Raw genomic sequence first — 15,370 nt, forward strand, 5'->3', positions numbered from 1 at the left:
ATCTCAGCTCTCCCAGAAGAGCTGCTCCATCCCTCTGACCATCCTGGTGCCTCCTGGATTTGCTCCAGCAGCTCCAGGTCCTCCCTGTGCTGGGCCCAGGGCTGGGGCAGCTCTGCAGGTGGGGTCTCACCTGAGTGGGGCAGAGCAACTCTCTCTTGTCCTGCTGCCCATGATGCTGGGGAGGCAGCCCAGGACATGGGAAGTTTTTCGGGTGCTGGGGCATGTCCAGCTCTCCCCCACCAGCACCCTCAATCCCTTCTCCCCAGAGCTGCTCCATCATTTCATCCCCAGCCTGGACTGATCCCAGGATTGTCCCAGCACAGCACCAACACTGGGGCTTGTTCAGCTGCCTGAGATTCCCATCTCAGCCTAGGGATCTTGGAGCCCCTCAGGTCCTGGCAGGAAGGTCAGGACATTTGCTGTGTAGGAGGAGAATGGGGCACTGAATAGATTCCCATGTTCCCTAGCTGATATTTTGGTTTGTGCTGCTGCACACCCAGGCTTGGGTGTTATTCTCTGTTAAACATGACAAAAAGGGGTCGTGTTTAATCAGAGGCTGAGACTGCAGGAAGTCCTCAGTAACTCCTTTCCTACCATTTCCTCTCCTGCTCTAGTTTATCCTCTTCCAGAACCACTCTTGAGAGTGGCTCAATTTTATTTTAATATTCTGGAAATCGGCTGAAATGAATGCACACTGACAACTGGGTTTGTGTTTTGATTTTTATCCCTGGGAGATGATCTGTTTATTCCAGGCACTTTTTCTCCCCACTTCTTCCTTTTGCTGTGTCTGTTATGGCTGACTTCCACTCCTTCCCTCCTCTTGAGCCTCAGCAGGAAGGACAACAATTGGTGGCCTGGGAACTATAAACCCCAGAGCCACTGAGTTGTGTTTGCACATCTGGAATTGGGGGTTGATTCTGTGCTGGGTAAAGGGGACAGTGCTGATGGGGTGACAAATAATTGTCCTTTTGTTGGAAGTGGCCAAGGAGGAGTTAAAATCTCCTGGAAATTTGGAAAGAATGGAGAAGAATCCCTGCATTCATCCTTGGGTCAGGTTTTATACTAAGATTTGATATTGTGAACAAGATTTAGACAGTTTAGAGATTTCCAAGGCTGCTGTAAAAACATGGAAAGGAAATCCTTTCCCATGTCTTGCTTCACTTTGACCTCCAACAGATCCTTGGGATCTGATATTTAATAAGTCTTTCAAAGCCTTGTTGCCATGAGCTACAGCAGCTCTGGAAAGCCTTGAGGTATCCAATGTTTTGTTGCAGAAATATCAAGAACATCTTCTAAAATAACTTGTTTAGGGCCAGTAGGGGTTGGATGCTTCAATGCAGGAGCTTCCTGATTCTAAACTGTTGATTTTTGAAGAGGTTTTTAACCAGATTTTTGTCTGGCAGCTTCATTGCTTATGCCTTGGCTGGTACATCAGGAAACTTGAGGTCTGCACATGAAAATATATGGAAAATTATAATTCTTTTAGAGCGTAGTAATAAGCAAGAAAGTGAATTGCATGTTGCTCTGTGCAGGTCTGAATTGACCATTTTTCCAGTTATTAGTAATTTGTAGTAGCCAACAAGGTTTCTGATTCTGAGATTGCAAAATCATCTTGGATTTGCTCCTTTGAATTCTTTGCTGGCTGTGAGTTGGTGGCAGAAGTGATCTTACAAAACTCTTGAGCCTGTCGTGGTGAGAGCATCACTTGGCCAGGGAAAGTCATGAGAGAAAATGAGAGTGAGTTTCTAATTGCACCTGGCAGAGGTGGGATTTGAGATTTGGGATTGCAGGAGGGATTCACTTGTCAGGCCTGATCTGTGGGGTGGGAGTTCTCTGAGGAATTTGAAGTGGAATGTGGGTGCTGCTGGGAAGTTCTGCAGAGCTGCTGTCCAGCCCTGTGGACTTGGGGAACCTCTGGCCAGGTAGGAGGCAAGAACAGAGCCCAGACTTTGATTTTGATCAAAAATACTTTGATTTTTGTTAAAACTTGGGAAAAGAAATCATGGATGATGTCCAAGCATATTTACCAATACACTTCAGTACCAATACGCTTGGACATCATCCATGATTTCTTTTCCCAAGTTTTAACAAAAACCAAAATATTACACAGCACTTCTGCTGCTTCTTCCTGTCCCCTTCTGCTATTTTAATATAGTAACCAAATATTAATTATTAGCCTCCAACAGACTTTAAATAGACCAGGGGCAGGTTTTTTTCTTGGAAATTCTTTTCCCAATCAATTAAAAAAAATTCTTTTAGTTTTGCAATTTTTAATGCAAAAATGAAAGTAGCCTCTTAACACCCCATGTAAAACTAATATTTTGGCCCAGAAGCATCAACAACCTCATCCTTGTTATGTGGACAATTTCCTACATTGCTTAAGTCAAGATTTAATACATTTTCCCCCTCTCCTTACTTCACTACAGGGATTTTTTTTGGACAGCAAAATTTCTGGATATGACAGAAACCTTTCATTCTATTAAACTATGGCTCAGGATGACGATCACTACTTTAGGAATAGTGACTTTAAGGAAAAAAAATTTGATCCATTTCAGTTTGTCCTTCAGCCTTTAAAAATTATAGGTGTGCACTCTAGATATTGAGGGGGCTCAGGAAAAAATAGAAATATTTTGAGATGATTGTTGCTTTAGAAGATACCAAAGATTTGTTTCAGCTCAGCTCCTGCAAGGAAGGATATGTAGAATTACAGAGATAGCAGACTTTGTGAATTGAAAAGAAAGAGAATATTTTGGATATTTGTGAGAATATTTGGATATTTAGTAAGAAAACACTTTCCTTCTCCTGCAGTAGCTGATTTTTTGGCAAAAATAGCACCCAACATGTTTTGACTGAAATGGAAATATTTCAGTCTGGAGAGAAGTTATTGCTATACCTCATGGGAATTGCTGTTTGCAAACTTGGTGACTCCAACCTGTTCCCTCTCCTGAGTGACTCCCAGCTCCTGCTGTATCCTCCAGAGCACCACAGTCCTCTCTTCTGGCCGTGGAGATCCTCCTGTTCCCTGGGAAATTCTGGAAGGAATCTGGAACCCAACACCCCTGTGCTCTGGCACTTGGGGTTCAATTATTGCTGGTGCAGATAAACAGCTTCTGCTTGGCCTGAAAGGAACTGAGCTTCCCTTTGGCCACCAGGAGGAATTCCTCACTGGGAGGGTGGTCAGGCCTTGGAATGGGCTGCCCATGGAGGTGGTAGAGTGTCCATCCCCAGAGGTGCCCAAGGAATGACTGGATGTGGCACCCAGTGCTCAGGTTTAGTTAGCAATGTGTTGGTCTAAGGTTGGACTCGACCTTGGAGGTCTCTTCTGACCTTCATGATTCTAAGAAAATAGTTTTTGATCAAGAAATAAAAGCCCTAATCAGGCTGTTCACTTTTCCCTGCTCTCAGCTCCCCATTGGTTTGGGACAGAAGTATCTGGGGTGGGGATGGCTCCCCAGTGTTTGTGTGGGGCTTGGCACAGCAAGGGACTGACCTTCATGGGGTCCCACTGAGAATTTATGCTCAGAAACCCCCATGGAGATCACATTCCAAAGAGACCTTTGGAAAGGGTCATGGAATCACTGAGGAAAACACCTCTAGGATTGCATCCAGATTTACCCACTTTGGCCAAAGCTACCAGTGAAAGATGTTCCTAAGTGTCACATGGCCTGGTATCATGCCATGAGATGTCCCTCTCTCTCTCCTCCGCTGGAGCTCTCAGGTTCCCTCTGGGAAACAACACAAGGCTCTGTCATTTTTTGGGAATTGGATGTTGGTTGTGTGAGGCTAAGAGAGATGAACCCAGCCAATCCATGCAGCCTCTACTCAGGAAGGAGAGCTAAGGAGGAACATCCAGGAGTCACCTCCTTGCAGGTGCTCTCCTTGGAAGGGAAACAAGGTGGGGATGCAGCTTAGGGGTGTTGTGTTGGTACAATTTTCATTGAGGATCATGGTGTGAAGGTGGAACAGGCAACTCAAAACTATCACCAGGGAGGGCTGGGAGATCCCTTAGAACCCAGAAGATCTGAGGGTCATCCCTGAGGTTTGGTGGCCACAGGTCTTGACCTTCCCCAGAAGTCACCAAAGCTGTGTTCCAGCTAAATCTCCTGGTGGAGTTAAATGCTGTGTGTCCACAGGCAGGTCCTCTGAATGCCACCACAATGCCTGGCATCCACTGCTGCCCTGACTATCCAAGGGATAAATCTCTGCTTCCTCCCAGTCCATCTGTCTTTGTTTCTTGTGCACAGCCTGGATTTTAGTTCTGAGCAAATGCTGCTTCCAGGAGATGAAACCCCACCTTTGGAGCAGGCTGTCCTTGGCAAGCCCCCAGTTTCTGGGCTTGGGAAAGCTTTCATGGCCCAACCAGAGCCACATTTCTTTGGGTTTGAGCTCCTGGGTGAATTTTCCTTCCATTCCAGCTCGGTTGCTGATGTTTCTGGCAGCCAGCACAGCAGTGGTTTGGATGAAAGCTCCCTGCTGGCCCAGGTTTATACGATTGCTATTGTCAAATTTTGTAAATAAGTTCTGAGTTCTATGGTGACAGATCCTCTCTGAGGGGTGTCACTGCAGGTTCAGGGCTCTTCCTCTGCATGGAAGAGGCCAGGTGAGCCTGTGGATGGCATTTAAGGAGCTGTCCTTGCTCCAGCACAATGATTTTGGACAGGTGAGGGGAGTACCTCAAAGCCAGCTTGGTCTAATGGTTACAGACTCAGAGGAGAAATCTTATGTTGGAATCAGCACTTTGTGGTTGCTCTGAGCTTGGTGACACTTTGGGCTGCTGTACTACCTGATCTTTATGCATTTTATCAAGTATTTGGGTTGAGGAGGAGACTTTTACCTCAACATGAAGTGTCTGAGACCCCCTATTCAGCTTCAGCTGTCCCTGCAGAGCAGGAATCATCTTTGGGGTTGTCACATTGCCAATGTGTTTGGAGAAACATCTCCAAAAAGCACCATAGGGTCTTTAGGATTTCCAGCCTGTGTTCGCAAAGCATCCCGACTTCAAACCAGATCTGGGGGCAAGAGAACAGTCCAGGCTTTCCCTCCCATCCTGGCTCTGCTGAGGCTCTGGTGTGCATCAAATCTCAGTGATTTATTTATTTCTCTTTTCTGAGCTTGGTCTGTGGTGCAGGGATCCCCCATCCAGGGCAAGCAGGCTGACAGACTCCAGGCAAAAGGAATGGGGACAACTACTATAAGGGAAAAAAAGTAGACCTAAATATTTAATTAATTTCCAAGTCAGCTTGGCAGAAATACTGGTTTTATTTACATGCATGTGCATATTGCAAATACATTACAAACAGTATGTAGCTTATAAATGTTACAATATGTAAATAGAAACCATGTTTATTTTGCTGAAACTGCATTTATATATTTTATGTGTGTGTATAAAATAGTGGTGGTTGAAAAGGCATGAATTTAAGGGGGCTAAAAGGAAAGGGAATAACAAATTCTGCATGGATAAAGTGTGACGGGGCTGCAGCCTCCAGGGAGGGATATCTGCATTTGCCTGAAAGCCAAAACAAACTCCATGACACTAATGTGCTGCCTTCATTTATTAATAAATAGATCAGAGGATTAATTGATTGCTTTGCTGACTTGTTTCTCTCCTGTTTCTTTGCTTGCAGTAAAGAGTACCCAGTTGTTCCCCGGAGCACAGTGAGACAAAAAGTGTCCTCGAACCACAGCCCCTTCAGTGGTGAGACCAGGGTCCTTTCTGCCTCCTCCAACCTGGGCTCCCAGTACCAGTGTGAGAACGGGGTGTCCAGCACCTCCCAGGACCTGCTGCCTCCTGCCAACCCCTACCCCATCTCCCAGGAGCACGGCCAGATCTACCACTGCACCAAGAGAAAAGGTCAGAGCTTGCCTGCTCCCTGCTTCGTGTTTTCCCCCTCCCAACATGACTGTCAGCATTGTTTCCTGATGTTTCCACTTGGACAGCTCCAAGGATAACTGCCTTTGTGGGTAGAAAAACATCAAAGTTGAAAGAAAGAGAGTATTTTAGATATTCAGTGAGAAAATACTTCCCTTTGTCTTCCTCCTCCAATGGTTGATTTTTGGGCAAAAATAGCATGCAACAAATGATGCTGGAGGATGAGCAAGGCATGAGGATTGTGGGCTGGGAAACTCTAAAATCCCATTTCTGCTGGGTTGGGAATGAGCTGTTTGGAGGGCTGGCAGTGCCTTTCACCCACCATGAATCCACATTTGGAAAGATAGCTGGTGCTGGAGATAAAGATGACTTATCTGCAGCCCCTCAGACAGGCTTAATCTCCAAGTGGAGATACCTTGACAGTTTGTATTTTGGCCAGTTTTCAACTCAGGGCTGTCTCTCAGTTGGGAGACAGTTTTTTGTCTGCAGAAATGCTTAGACTGATGAAGGGTGCCTGGGATTGAAACCCATGATATCCATGGTCCTTCAGGAACTTTAGGGATCAAACTGTGAGGGCTTTCCAGTGACTGCTCAGCTCGTCCTGGCGTGAAGAGCCCCCTGATAGTGCTGGGATAATTGTTCTGGGCAGGCATGAGGGGTTTGTGGTCTCTCCCCTCCTCTCTCAGAGCAGTGGGAATGCTTCAATGCAGCACCACTTGTAGGACTGAGATAGCAAAAGCTTTAAATCAGTTTTACTTGGAAACAAATAGGGGATTTCCAGGGCTGGATGAAACAAGGGGTGGGCAGGAGCTGGTTTCTGCCAACCCTGTTGCCCTTCTTGGGATTTCCTCTATGGAGAAGCTACCAGAAGGCAGCAAGCACCAAGGCAGCAGGAATTTCTCCCCACAGCAGAGCCCTTCCCACTTCCCTGCACCACCCTATCAGTCAGACACATGTCATTATTTTTAGCAACATAACCCCTGGAGCACTGGGATGTGCAGACACACAGTCTAAGGTAGGGAGGGCTGGGAAGTGCTGGCAGAGGGGGCAGGAGGGCAGTGGAAATCTCTCCCATGTCCTTGGTGAATCCCCCAGATACTGTAGCAGCACGTGGGTTGTGTACAGGTATGCAAAGTTAAAAAAAAACCAAAAAACCCTGAGAAATCGGAATGTTTTCCTGAGGTAAACAGTGGAAAACAGGTGGCATTTGCTGTCCCCTCCAGGTGACTGTGCTCACATAGAATGTGCCAGAGCAGGGATTGGAAATGGGCATGCTGGCTGTAAGGCAGGGCATAAGGAGATGCCCAAAGTGTCCCCCATGTCAGAGGGAGGGTGTGTGGCCTGTTTAACCCCTGCACTGCTGTGGGGTGAGGTGCTGGGGTGCTGCAAAGTCCCACTGCTGGTGCTGGAAGGTGATCCCTGCAATGCCTCCTCAGCACTGGGAGCTGCAGCTCCTGGGGGCCCTTTCTCAGCTCCACCATCCTGGGAGCTGAGCTCTCACCTCTGCTCTTCCCCCTTTTCCAAAACTAACCAAAACAAGCTGGCCCAAATGGCAACCATCCCTCAGGACAATCCCTGACTGCTGCGTGTCCCTGCCCCGCGGGGCAATTCATCATTCGCCTCCGCGTCGGAACGTGATAAGGAACCAACAGAGGTTTCCTTCCAGTTTTGGGATTCCCGCTAAGTGCTGTCTCCATGGGTGGTTTCCCTCAATCCCCCAATTATCTCACTTCCTCTTATTGTCACAAAATGCACGGCTATCTGCCCTGGAATAAAGCTCCCCGGCCCTCTTGGCCTGCGCGGCCCAGCGCGGGGACAGGCCCGGGGAGGCCTCGTCTCCCCTCCTTATCTCTGCCATGCCCTGAGTGGCACAAGCAGTTAAGGGCCTTTTATCAGAGCCGCCAAAGGCTTTAATCAAAGAGGAGCAGTGTGTCCTGCCCAACACCAGAGGCTTCTTCCTCGAGGCTGGGTGTCCCAGCAGCCTGAGCCTCCGCTCTCCTCCCTGAGCCTTCTTCTCTCCCCTCCCCGTGCCTTTGGTAAATGGAAAACAGCCACCAGGGCTTAGAGGAAAGAAACACAAAGTTAATGGGAACCAGAGAGCCAGCCTGGGCTGCCAAGCAGCTCTTTGCGAAGTGAAATTAATTAAAAGGAAAAAAAAATTCACTAGAGATGAGCAATTCGGGTTGGATAAATCAGAGCATGATCCAAGGTTTCATGTCACTGAGTGTGGAGCTTCCTTCCAGCACCAGCAAGGATCTTTGTTGGACATGGGAACATAATCCTGTGTATGATATTCCTCTTTTTTTTTTTTTTTTTGCTGTTCCAGCCTCTCATTTCTGAGTTTTTCCTCATGGTTCTCCTGCTTTCCTATGTTTGTGCTTAACAATTATCAAGACTCACCACCTCAGAAAACTCAAAAGCAAAAGTTTGTCTGCTCCTACTGCCCCTGTGTCCATTTTCTGGACTGGAAATCTTATTGATTGTGTTGGACTATCCACTCCCCAAGCACTGGCTCCTCCTCAGGCAGTTTAGGATTTATCTCAAGCGGATTATTTCCTTTCCCAAGGCTGTGGTTACGGATAAGTGCTCTTGGGGGCAGAGGGCACTTCAGCTGGCTTTGAGACCAGCTGCTGTCTGCATCTTCTGGGGTGAATTCCAAGCCAGTCTCCTTCCAGCTTTGACATCTCCTGAACTTTCTCTGCCTCCTCTTCAATCAGAGCCAAGCCTTGGGTTAGGCTTACTCAGGGACAGGTCTGTGTTCACCCAACTCAAAGGAACCTTGTTCAACTCCTGCTTTCCTGGTGACCTAAGGCAAGGATAAGTCTCTGTGGCTGGCAGTGTTGTTCTTAGCTGTCAAGGCAAGATGGATTCACTGTGGAGATCTGATATGGAATTACATTAGGGGAGAGCAGCAGGGCTGCCAGGGGATGTTATCTCTGAAGGCTCCCCTGCTTCAGGGAGGTGATGCTCCCCTGGCTGAGGAAGGAAGGAAGGACACATCCCAGAGCTCCTAATCTGGTGATTCCTGGTGTGCAGGTGGGAGGGCAGGGTCACAGCATTGGGAATGACCCCGGTGCACTGCAGTGGGGTTGCTGTTCCAGGAATGGGGAATGGCAAGGATCATCCTGCATTGTATCCCAGCCTCACACTGGGATTGCTGATGGCACATGACAAAGCCACTGGTCTTGGGAGGATGGACTACCTCCAACCCTGCATCTCATCAAGGAGTCCCCTCAGCTCTTGATGTGGATTTTTAGGCTGACACAAAGAGCAGTTGGAGCTTTGTCTTTTTTCTGGTTGTTCTCCACCTCTCCCTCTCCCATTGTTGTGCTTGGAGAAGCCCAAAAGGCCTCACCAGCAGGCAGCTTGCCTTGTGTGTTTCATTTAGCCCCACATCCCAGTTAGGATACTGGGCCTTGTTTTCCCTTGTATTATCCTCTCTCAGATATCCTGTGGACTAAATAGTCATCCCTCTAAACCTCTGCTCCCTCCCAGCCTTACACAATCCCAACCACTTGGCAGATTTCTGGGATGCTTGTGATGCTGAACAGGAGGCAACTGGAACAGCCTCTCCCTGGGGAGGTTATAAAAGTTGTCAAGTTGGCACTCTGAGGGAGAAGAGGGACGTGGCAGAATCCACTGGCTCCAACCGGTGAGGACCGTGTCCTTCAGCCCCCTAACTTGGACATCACTCTGGGGAAGGATTTATTTTTCATCTCCTTCCTGCTCTGATGAGGTCAGTGCTGGTACAGCAATGCCTTTCCACCTTCTCCTCAAGAACAGGCACTGTCAGTGTGCACAGACCTCTTTGTTGACTGAACCAACTTCTCCCACATCCCATCCAGCTCTGTTTTCTCACTCAAAGAATCTGTAGGACAAAACTCAGGCATGGGATGTCTCCTTGGAGGACACACTGCTCACCCTGCTGATGTTTGGAGATGTGATGAGCTGGCCAAGGCTGCAGCTGGAGAGATGCAGTGGAGCCCAGGGCAGGGTGGCTGTGGGACACTGAGGGTGGGCAAGGGACTCCCTGCATGGGGAGATGTTCAGGGAGCTGGGGTGCACCCAGCTCTTGCTGAGCAGCCACACTCTGGTGGCACTGTAGTTTGATATCCCTAATGAGGAAAGGCTGAGGGAGCTGGGCCAGTCTAAGAGGGGACCCCATCAGTGTCTGCAGGGAAGTGCCAGGGGATGGACCAGGCTCTGCTCTATGGTGTCCAGCAGCAGACAACAGGCAGGAACTGATGCTTGGGATGTTCTACCTGAACATGAGGAAGGACATCTTTCCAGCCAGGAATGCCCCAGGAGGGTGTGGAGTCTCCTCTCTGGAGATATTCCAGAATTTTCTGTACACAATCCTGTGCCATGTGCTCTGGGATGACCCTGCTGGAGCAGGGAGGTTGGACCAGATAAGCCACTGTGGTTCCTTCCAGCCTGACCCATTCTCTGATCCCCCTCTCCTGTCAGAGGCGCCTGCTGTGCCTCTGTAGGGAGTGCTGGCAGCTTGCCGCCTGTGGAAAAGATTCCAGCTTTTGGGGGCTGGATTGTCCCTGTCCCACAGCCCTGTCATGTTCAGTACAACACAGCCATATCACAAACAGTGAGATACAGCTGGAATGGCTGGCATGTCTTGGGTTCCATGTCCCAGGATTTAGGACTTATTTTCCCTTTAGAGATGTTCACTTTGATTGGATCTGCCTTGTCCTTTTCTTCTTGGACAACCTTTGTCACTCTTGCAGCCTGGTATTAGCTCTTCAGGCTGGTGCCAGATCCATGCTGGAATCCAGACTGGATTAAACAACAGAGTTAGTGATAATCACCCATTGTGTGTCCCTCACAAAGTCAGGATGAACCTCCTGTAACGCCCTGGAAGTGTGGGTGAGCTCTGAAATCCAAAGGAGTCATGTCCCATTCTTCATTGTCTTCCACCCTGGGGAGTGAGTGTCATCTGTGGGGAAGGAGCTCTCCTGATTTACACCAGGGGGGAAGAGGGAGGCTTAGCACACCCTGAAGTCCAGAGGCTTTCCATGTTTGCATTTCATTCTACGTGGCCCGAATCTCGGAACTGGGAAAATTCCATTTAAAAAGCCATTTGCGTGGTATTTACAGCCCAGCTGGAAGTAGTAAATACCGGAAATCTTGGAAGCGCTCATGCTCTCGCTCGAGCTCCTTCATTAGATAGATCATCAAATTCCTTGTGAGGGAGCCAGTTTCCAGCCCATTCTTCAGGCTCCGTTTTCCTTGGATTCACTTCAGAGCAGCTTCTCCCTGGCTCTGGCAGCTCCCCCTGCTTGGCAGCACCTCCTCCTTTTTGAGGTTTGTGCAGCACTGAGGGGCTGCTCCCTAGAGCTGATCACCACCCTTGGCTTCCAAGAATAGCAGCTACAGGGGGAGATGGTCAGGATATCTCCCAGGATAGCCAACAGCTCCTCTGAGGGCTCAGTGGCACCTGGAAAAGGACAAGGAGCTGCTGTCAGGGAACCAACAGCAGGAATCAAACCCTGAGCAGGCAGCTCCATATCCCAATGTCCTGGTTATGTTGATAGGAGGAGGTAAGAGGACCTTCAGGGACAGGATTGTCCCTTGAGCTTCCCTGTCCAGGCTCCAAAGCCCGTGATGATGAATTGAAGCTTTGGCATTGCATGAGAGACCTTTGGTCTTGTGCTCCTTTTGTCATTGCAGGTGTCCCCTTTCCACCCTAAAGCTGCTCCTCACACCCTGGGGATGCCCTCCCGCTGCTCTGTGCTGGCTAATCTCCTCTGGGGTGGGACAAGACCAGAGAGCCTGTGCTGCTGTAAATCCCTCAGGCAGCACCAGCTGAGGCTCTCTGCTCTGCACCATCCCACCTCAGGATGCACAGGGACCATTTTCTTCCCTCTCTAGCACTTTGAAGCTCCATAAATGGGAAAATCACTGGGAAGAGGGGAAGGAGGACAGGCAGAAGCTGTTAGGGCAGCCTGGAATCCTTTGGTCAGCCTAGGTCCTGTTTGGAGATGGGAACAAGGTCCTTACACACCTTAAAATCCCTTTCCACATAAAACATCAGGGAACCTGGCTCTAGAGGGACCAGTAGAGTGAACCTGAGAGCTTACAGAAGGATAGAGGGCACTTATGGGGTGAAATCCTGGTTGGCTTTGTTGTTACCTCTTCACCTGTGATGGATTCTGGAAGGGGTTCTGTGACACTGCAGCTCTGCCCAGCTGGGCTGTGGCAGGCAGTGAAATGTCTGGGCTAAATGGAAAAATCAGCAAGCTCAGGTTGTAAGTCAGGCTGTTTTACACCATGGAAAAACAGAGTTTGACTGGTTTGTGTTGTATATTTAAAAAAATCAAAATAAAATAAACAGTCAAACCCCAAGCCAATGATTTCTGGTGCCAGCAGAGTGATGCGGTTTAATGCTGAAAACTTTATTAGCAGAACAATGCTGCATTTTACAAGACATTGTTTTTCCACCCCAGTGTTCTTATTACTCAGCGGTGGGTCAGGAATCCAAAGTTTTTACACTGTCCATAAAAGCTCCAGCTCAGGCTGCTCTTCCAGATGTACCTCCTGTCATGGAGCTGAGATCAGGACAGAGGTTAGACCTGTGCCTCCAGATTTTGGCATTCAGGGCACCCCATCCTTTCCCCTGCTCCTACAAAAACTGGACCTGAGCTGGATTGAGGTGGATGACACATTCCTGCATCTCCCTGCTCATTGTTCCAGCTGGTTTCAAAAACGGGATGGAATTGCTCTTTTATCTCATCCTGCTTCCCACCCCAATGTACAGGGAAGGCAGAGGAGAAACTTGATTATCAGGGCTCTGCCTTGCTGAGGTGAAGGAGCCAGGCTTTGATGTTGTCAGGAAGAAATAAATGGGACTGTGGCTTTCCAGCTGAATTTATGCTATTATAGAGCCAAGGGCCATTGTGGGGATGTCCCTCTGGTGTCACCCAGGACCTGCTCTTTGTGGGATTGTTGGACCAGGATGAACAGCAGCAGTTGTTCCAGCTGCACTTGGAAGATCCCTGGGTGGGAGCAAGGGGTTATTTTACATGCAGAGAGGGTGCAGCTTCAGGAGAGCCCTCGTGGCTGTTCAGGGCAATAAGGGTTACGTGCATGTGTGTGTTTAGAAGAAACAAAAGATGCCTGCACTGCCCACCTGCCCCTCCTGAATGTGTGACATGAGCATTCCCCTCAGAGCAGCCTGGCAGCAACACCTCTGTGCCTCTTGTGGGCAGATGCTCTCAGTCCTCCTTTCTGTACAACTGTTTGGTGTTTGTTTCCCCACCATATTTTGGGGGTGGAAAAAATTACACCTCAAAACACATCGGTGGAGAAAAATTGTAAAGGGTAACGTGTTCCAAATTTCTTTCAAATCTGACCCCTGTTCAAAGGGTGCAGCCAGGACAGCTCTAACCAAGTGGGATGTTTTCCTGCCTGCACCAGAAATCTTGTTTTTGAAGCAGCAGCAGCAGCAAAGTTAATCCATGTCAGAACAGCTCCCCTTCCCTTGCCACACTGTCCTTAAAATCTCTTGGTGAAGTGCTCATCCCTGGGAATTTTGCCATCCATTCCAGCAGAGCTGGATTTCATTTGATGACCCTGTGAATGAATAAATAAGTGCACATTCATTTATTCATTTGGCCTCACCCTGGAGATTTCACCTAAATTGTTTATCTCCTTCCCTCTGCTGGCCTGGGATGCTGCAGGAAACAAAGGGCTCTGCAAGATGTGCCTTGCTGTTTCTAGCTGTGAAATTTACTTTTCTCCTTTGTTCCCCTTGGCTCCAGCACACGGCCCTGTGTGGATTTATGTGCCCACAACCCTGTGAGGATTTATGTGCCCAGCTGCCTTGGCACAGCTGAAGGCTGGGGCTGTCGGACTCCAAATCTGATTGTCCCAACCGTGCCATCGCTGGTGCTCTCTTGGGAGGATTTTTATTGTGATCTCCTTTTTTGTCTTTTTTTATAATTTATATTTTATCATGGAAATATTTTGTTTAAAGGATTTGAGTTCACAGCATCATCTCTGAGCCTCCTGGGGGACAGGGGGGATCCTGGTAGGTGCAGAGGTCACAGGCAGATGTTGTTCCTCAGGTAGAAGTGGCAGCAGGAAGGAGATGGGGTGCATGTGGGGGATCACCAAGTAAGATAAACCTCAGGTCCCTCCAGCATCTTGATTTTTCTCCCAGAGCTCCTGGATAATCCCTTCTCTACTCTAGCAGGGCCAAATGCAAGGCTTGGTTTCCACAGGATAGATTGAGATCAGTTCCAGGGAAATGATGGGAAGTGTCAGCTTGTCCTGCAGAGAGGGACGTACAGTCTCGGGCACATTATCATTGGTGGCTAACAGGTCTTTTCTCTCCCAACAGATGAGGAATGTTCCACCACCGAGCATCCCTACAAGAAGCCCTACATGGAAACCTCTCCAGCAGACGAGGACCCTTTCTACAGGTCCAGTTACCCTCAGCAGCAGGGACTGAACACGTCGTACAGGACTGAGTCGGCGCAGCGCCAGGCCTGCATGTACGCCAGCTCTGCGCCGCCCACGGAGCCCGTGCCCAGCCTGGAGGACATCAGCTGTAACACGTGGCCCAGCGTGCCCTCGTACAGCAGTTGCACAGTGTCTGCCATGCAGCCCATGGACAGGTTACCCTACCAGCATTTCTCTGCCCACTTCACCTCGGGGCCGCTCATGCCCCGCCTGGGCAGCGTGGCCAACCACACGTCGCCCCAAATCGCAGACACCCACAGCATGTTCCAGCACCAAAGCTCTCACCAGCCCATCGTGAGGCAGTGTGGACCTCAAACGGGCATCCAGTCCCCTCCCAGCAGCCTCCAGCCGGCGGAATTCCTGTATTCCCACGGCGTGCCTCGAACCCTGTCGCCCCACCAGTACCACTCGGTGCACGGCGTGGGGATGGTGCCAGAGTGGAGTGAGAACAGCTAACCAGGGGGGCAGGGAGTGCCAGAGCCACGGAGAAATCCCAGCAAAAGGGAGAAGGAAAAGGAAAAGAATCCCCCTGTTGATAACAAAGCGTTTTGCAAGACTCCTTGAAGTGAATGTTCACCGCTAGCACTCGAGAGGGACGGACGCTGACTGAAACCACGGCCTCGCTGTGACTTGCCCTGACCCCCCTTTTGTTTTCTTTTGTTTCAAAAGAAAAGCCAACAGCCCAGCACACTTCTGTCCCTCCACGGTCCCACCCAGTTTGTGTTGCTGCCACCACCCTCGTCCCCCCCCCGCCCTTCTGCTCTTTTTGTTCTCCAAGGGACACCAAACTCCTGCTGCCTTTCTCACCACGGTCAGAATGCTTGAACGAGAATTAGGATGTTACTTTTTGTTGTTTTTTTTTTTTTTTTTTGTGGTGTTGATGTTGACAATGTTATATAATAAATAATAATATATATTTTTTCTTTCCATTTTCTCAGAAAAAAAAAAAGAAAAAGACACCGTCCCTTTTTACCGAGGGTGAATTTTGGAGTGGTGTTTCTTTTTTTTTTGAGTTAGTGTTATCTT

The 15,370-nt window shown here is 48.9% G+C and overlaps 1 protein-coding gene across 3 annotated transcripts in view; it reads left to right on the plus strand.

Annotated features, from left to right (window-relative positions):
• TBX5 (T-box transcription factor 5) overlaps nt 1-15,132 on the plus strand; it is a 34,204-nt gene extending 19,072 nt beyond the window's left edge. For all 3 annotated transcript variants that reach the window (XM_064727088.1, XM_064727089.1, XM_064727090.1), the window contains exons 6-7: nt 5,625-5,851; nt 14,223-15,132. In XM_064727088.1, coding sequence (XP_064583158.1) covers nt 5,625-5,851; nt 14,223-14,800 — 805 coding nt within the window. In that variant the 3' untranslated portion in view covers nt 14,801-15,132. The remainder of the gene's footprint in view (nt 1-5,624; nt 5,852-14,222) is intronic.
• The last annotated feature ends 238 nt before the right edge of the window (nt 15,133-15,370 follow it).

This window comes from Zonotrichia leucophrys, chromosome 15 (genome assembly GCF_028769735.1).
Source record: "Zonotrichia leucophrys gambelii isolate GWCS_2022_RI chromosome 15, RI_Zleu_2.0, whole genome shotgun sequence".
Classification (NCBI taxonomy): Eukaryota; Metazoa; Chordata; class Aves; order Passeriformes; family Passerellidae; genus Zonotrichia; species Zonotrichia leucophrys.